The following is a 4,978-nucleotide window of genomic DNA, read 5'->3' on the forward strand; positions in this document are numbered from 1 at the left end:
GCATTGGTTACAGAAGGATTTCTATACTTCTGAATGTTTCAGTGAGCACTGTTGGGAAGTGGAAAGAACATCATTTCACCATAAACCGGCCACGACCAGGTGCTCCTCGCAAGATTTCTGACAGAGGAGTGAAAAGAATTATCAGAAGAGCTGTCCAAGAGCCAAGGACTTATAATTTCAGCGAGACAATGATCCCAAACACACAGCCAAGGAAACTCTCAATTGGTTTCAGAGAAAGAAAGTAAAGCTGCTAGAATGGCCCAGTCAATCACCTGACTTGAATCCAATAGAAAATCTATGGAAAGAACTAAAGATCAGAGTTCATAGAAGAGGCCCATGGAACCTTCAAGATTTGAAGACTGTTTGTGTGGAAGAATGGGCCAAAATCACACCTGAGCAATGCGTGCGACTAGTTTCTCCATACAGCAGGCGTCTTGAAGCTGTCATTACCAACAAAGGCTGCTTTTGTACGAAGTATTAAATAAATTTCAGTAAGCGTGTTTAATACTTTTTCCCTGGGTCATTCCATTTATTACACAGAACTTAATTTCTGAACTTATTTGTATTGCTTTCTTTGTATTTATGGATTACTTGGACATCTCGTGAAAATTTCATGTCAACAGCACCTTTAGAAATATATTTACTGAGAAAAATGGTGATGTGTTCAATACTTATTTCACCCGCTGTATATGGCCGTTAGCAGCACGAAAAACAAAACTTTTATTCAAATTCTGAACGGATTAGAATGTGCGCAAATAGCCATTCCTTTAAAATCAGTAAAAATGTGTCACTTCAGTTCATCGCGATCTCAGAAAGTTCCTTTATAATTAATGAATCTCTTATTTACATGGTGTTACAGAGAGAGGAGTCACCGTGCAGGGAAAAAGTTTAGAGGTGAGTGAACGCAATGTCCAATCACAGGTGTTCAAGAAATCAACAGAGATATGTCTGTAATTGGCTCATTGCTCAGTACTACGAAAACACGTTGTAAAGAATCTAGACGCTTTCCAGAGCCTTTACCCCATTTTTTCGCCAATATCCTATTATTATAGTTTTAACTGAGGGTGCTTTTGACTGTGAGAAAATGGATGTGTGGCGTGAGAGCGTGAGAAAAGTGTCACGCTGAATGCGTGAGAGTTGGCAGCCCTGCTTAAATACGGGACAAACTGCATTCTGTATAGCTTTCATACGGAACGTTTCTTTGATGACTTAAATACGAGCCAATTCTGTATTATATGGAATGGTTAGCAACCCTACCCCCACCACTGATATAAAATGTGTATGTACCGAGTGGACATTGTGTTGCAGACGAGTCTGATCTCCTCTTGTGATGGTGGTCTAGAGGAAGCTTGTGAGAAGCCATCATCCTCTGAGCTCTGAGACACATTGAACGGGATTTCCTAAAATAAAAAAAAACTATTTTACATAATCACTAAAATATACACCGTTAGCCATTCTATCACTTTTATAACCAGCCGAGTTGAAATATAAAGAAGGTAAGTGTGTAATGCTCAGATATTATTACTGAATGTACAGAAACGTATGTTTTTTTTTGTTTTTTTTTCTCACGGGTAGACTGTTTTCCTGAAGTAGATCTCCAAGTATCTCCACCAGAGCTGGAAACGTGGGTCTCTCCCTGGGCTCGCCCTGCCAGCAGGCCAGCATGATGCCATATCTAGCAGAACACACATCACACATCACACGAGTTTCAGTCTGACTAGCAGCTTGGAGTAGAGCAAACACTCAGACAGAGTCATCAGGCCAATGCTCACATTTCAGGGGATGCGTTGTCTGGTGCCCTCATCCTGGTACCGTCTTTGAGCCGCTTGCAGAAGTCTTCATCGATCTGGATGCCCGGGTATGGAGACGCTCCTAATGGGACATGATACAATCAAGTCTGTGATCAAAGACTTTATACAAGTTTAAGAAAATGTAGACAGAACAGAACAGAATTAATTTGTTTCTTGAGCAGCATATCAGCTTATTAGAATGATTTCTGAGAGATCAGGTGACACTGAAGAATTAATTAATGGCTGCAGAAAATTCATGGGCGCTTGGGAGGGAGGTCCATCAAAAGAAGAAATTATATTTTAAAATGTATAAAATAGAAATCAGTTTAAATTATTACTGTATGTTTTTTATCAAATAAATGCAGCCTTGGTAAGCGTAAGAGACTTTCAAAAACAAGAAAAAAATTAATTATACCATATACAGTATATGAGCAGAAAAGTTTGGGTTTGAGGAATTGCCAGTGCTCAGGTATCAGGTAGACTCTTACCTAGTGAGAAAATCTCCCAGAGCAGCACTCCAAATGACCATACATCACTCTGACTGGTGTAAACCTTATCAAAGATGCTCTCTGGAGCCATCCACTTCAGCGGCAGTCTAGCCTGCAAAGACAGATAACATTTCACCTATAATAGTGCCTGTGGGAGAATACACTCTTATCATGATCCTGGAGCTGATATGATTTGCAGTAGGTCAACCATTCATCAATGCCTCTCAAGGGTAATCTCATAAACTTACCCTTTCTGCTTCATTATGTTTATGTCATGCAGTAATACTACTAGTATTGTTACATGTTCATCTTTTGCTTCGGTATTTTATTTTTCCAAATAATATTACGTATTCAATATTGCCTCAACATTTCTGACAATTTTCAATGGATTGCTGATATCTTTATATCATGACGCAAAGGCCAGACAAGTCATTTTTAACCGCTGGCCTTTACTGAAATGCATTCATATTGAATCTCATGTGGGGTCACATTTCACATGTCCAGGTTATATTTTACATAAAAATCTAAATGAAATAAATGAATAAGAAAACAAACACATCTTGAAGACCTTTTTTTGTAAAATTTGTTTTGTAAGGATGTAAATTAATGATCATTTGTTCTTTTAAACATTAAATGCTGTACCACAAATACTATCATTATATTTAAATACTTACTTTTTATTATTTTTAAATTACTTTTTTTGCTTTCTGCATTACAGTATTGAAAATTGAGGAAAAAGTTGCATCGAATAAAATGTCCTTTTTTATTTTTGAGTGAAATGTGACCTGGACTTTGTCTTCACAGTTTTAATGAGATTCATACTACAATACTACACTAGAGAACTTTCTGGATCATGCTTTTATTGAAAGGGTTTCTCTTACATTGCCTTTGCGCACGTAGTCAGGGTCTTTGTAGATGTCCCGTGCTAAACCAAAGTCACAGATCTTCACCACGTTGTTATCAGACAGGAGGATGTTGCGGGCCGCCAGGTCACGATGAATGCACTGTCAGAACAAAATCAAGATTACTATATCTATACCTTATTTCATGATAGATGAGCAGATCTAAAATATTTGCAACTTTCTCATCATCAGTTTTTTTTTTATTATAAGATTTAATTTTTTCATATGATCTAGGTATTTGTCCACATTTGTAAAAAATCTGTATCCAGCATAACTTTCCCCCGTTTGATGAGCATGGACAGCTCTAGAAGAGCTCTAACGTTCACCTATTAATAATCTACAACCTTTTTTTGATTCATCAGAGAGGTTGAGCTTGAATACATGTTTGAAATGTACCTTACGAGACGCCAGAAACTCCATCCCTCGAGCAACCTGAAAGCTGTAGCAAATCAAATCCTCTATCGTGAGTGGAGTCTTCCAAAGATCATCCACTGCAGCTGGGGAAAGAAAAACAAAAGAAAATATCAGAAAAGGCTTAAATGCATTATATAAGAATATCAGTCAGGAAGGGAATTCAATAAAAAGACTGTTAGGCTGTTGTGGGTGATTGCTTGGGTGTAATCGTTAAGGTGTTTTAAGTGCTTCTGAGCATGTTGCTATGCTATTAGCAACTTTCAACAACACATTTGCAGTTGATTTATAATAGGCATGTTATATGCATGTTTGTGCTGAGTTCTCTATGCACCAGCAGGTGTCCCCAGTTTGTGGCATTTTGAATGCTTCGAAACCGAATCATTTTGCCAAGCAAGTGGCTCATTTGATTTAAAGCTTTATTTCACTGTTCAAGTGCTATGTTGTTAGAAACAAAAGGTTTATTGCAGCATATTTCCAATTCAAATGCATAACCAAAATCAATGAACAAGTTGTCAGTATTTTGATAAAAGAATAAATACTACATCTTTATATATCTTTAGACATTCTGCTCTTTGACTTCTGAGTGCTCTTACCACGAGACTGCATTGGAGGGTTGATGTTGGAAGTGGTGGACGGCTGACATTCATTCTGGCTGACCTGACCCGCTTCTATCATTCGTCGCACCTGACTCTGAGTTTTAGGAGAACGGTCCTGCAGACACAAGCACACGTTACACCAGAACACATATCAGTTTTTATTGTGAGAGGGTGGATATATGTACTATATCATCCTGTTATTTATTTCTCTCACCCTGTACGGTAAGAAGAACTCTCTTTTGGCACGCAGGAAGTTGGAGAGATTTCCGTATTTACAATATTCCACTATAACCATGAGAGGACCTGACAATAAGAGATGTAGAGAAGAAGTAAGAAGGATGCTGCAGACAAACAGATTTATGCCAATATTGAGTTACAAAGATACAATCAAACAGTGTTTAAAAGGTTAAGGCTTTTTTTTCATAAAATACTGCCATATTGGCCAGGTCAACACAAAAAAAGTAAGTGCATTTTGTAAGTGGTATCATTCTGCCAGAAGATGGTCCCTGACATGTAAACTTTACATGCTGCAGTGATATACACAGTAGCTGAGGATGTAACATTTCTATACTGAATCACTGTATTGACCAATCAGCATCCAAGACCAAAAGGTAACTATTTTATAATGGTACGTTCATACCGTTGGGTTTGGTACATGCTCCAAGAAGGTTGACGACATTGAGATGGTTTCCAATATGAATGAGGATCTTAAGTTCTGACATCAGAGCTTTGTGTTCACTGGCTGTGGCTCCCTCTGTGATATACACACATGCCGTTAAGTATACATA

The 4,978-nt window shown here is 37.9% G+C and overlaps 1 protein-coding gene across 1 annotated transcript in view; it reads right to left on the reverse strand.

Annotated features, from left to right (window-relative positions):
* LOC107660442 (vascular endothelial growth factor receptor 3-like) overlaps positions 1 to 4,978 on the reverse strand; it is a 55,547-nt gene that overhangs the window by 5,104 nt on the left and 45,465 nt on the right. The window contains exons 18-26 of the mRNA XM_016449746.1: positions 4,831 to 4,944; positions 4,405 to 4,493; positions 4,188 to 4,305; positions 3,577 to 3,677; positions 3,160 to 3,282; positions 2,279 to 2,390; positions 1,773 to 1,872; positions 1,570 to 1,675; positions 1,288 to 1,400 (exon numbers count right to left, since the gene is read on the reverse strand). Coding sequence (XP_016305232.1) covers positions 1,288 to 1,400; positions 1,570 to 1,675; positions 1,773 to 1,872; positions 2,279 to 2,390; positions 3,160 to 3,282; positions 3,577 to 3,677; positions 4,188 to 4,305; positions 4,405 to 4,493; positions 4,831 to 4,944 — 976 coding nt within the window. The remainder of the gene's footprint in view (positions 1 to 1,287; positions 1,401 to 1,569; positions 1,676 to 1,772; positions 1,873 to 2,278; positions 2,391 to 3,159; positions 3,283 to 3,576; positions 3,678 to 4,187; positions 4,306 to 4,404; positions 4,494 to 4,830; positions 4,945 to 4,978) is intronic.

The sequence above is a fragment of the Sinocyclocheilus anshuiensis genome, unplaced genomic scaffold, assembly GCF_001515605.1.
Source record: "Sinocyclocheilus anshuiensis isolate Anshui unplaced genomic scaffold, SAMN03320099.WGS_v1.1 scaffold1763, whole genome shotgun sequence".
In the NCBI taxonomy this organism is placed as follows: Eukaryota; Metazoa; Chordata; class Actinopteri; order Cypriniformes; family Cyprinidae; genus Sinocyclocheilus; species Sinocyclocheilus anshuiensis.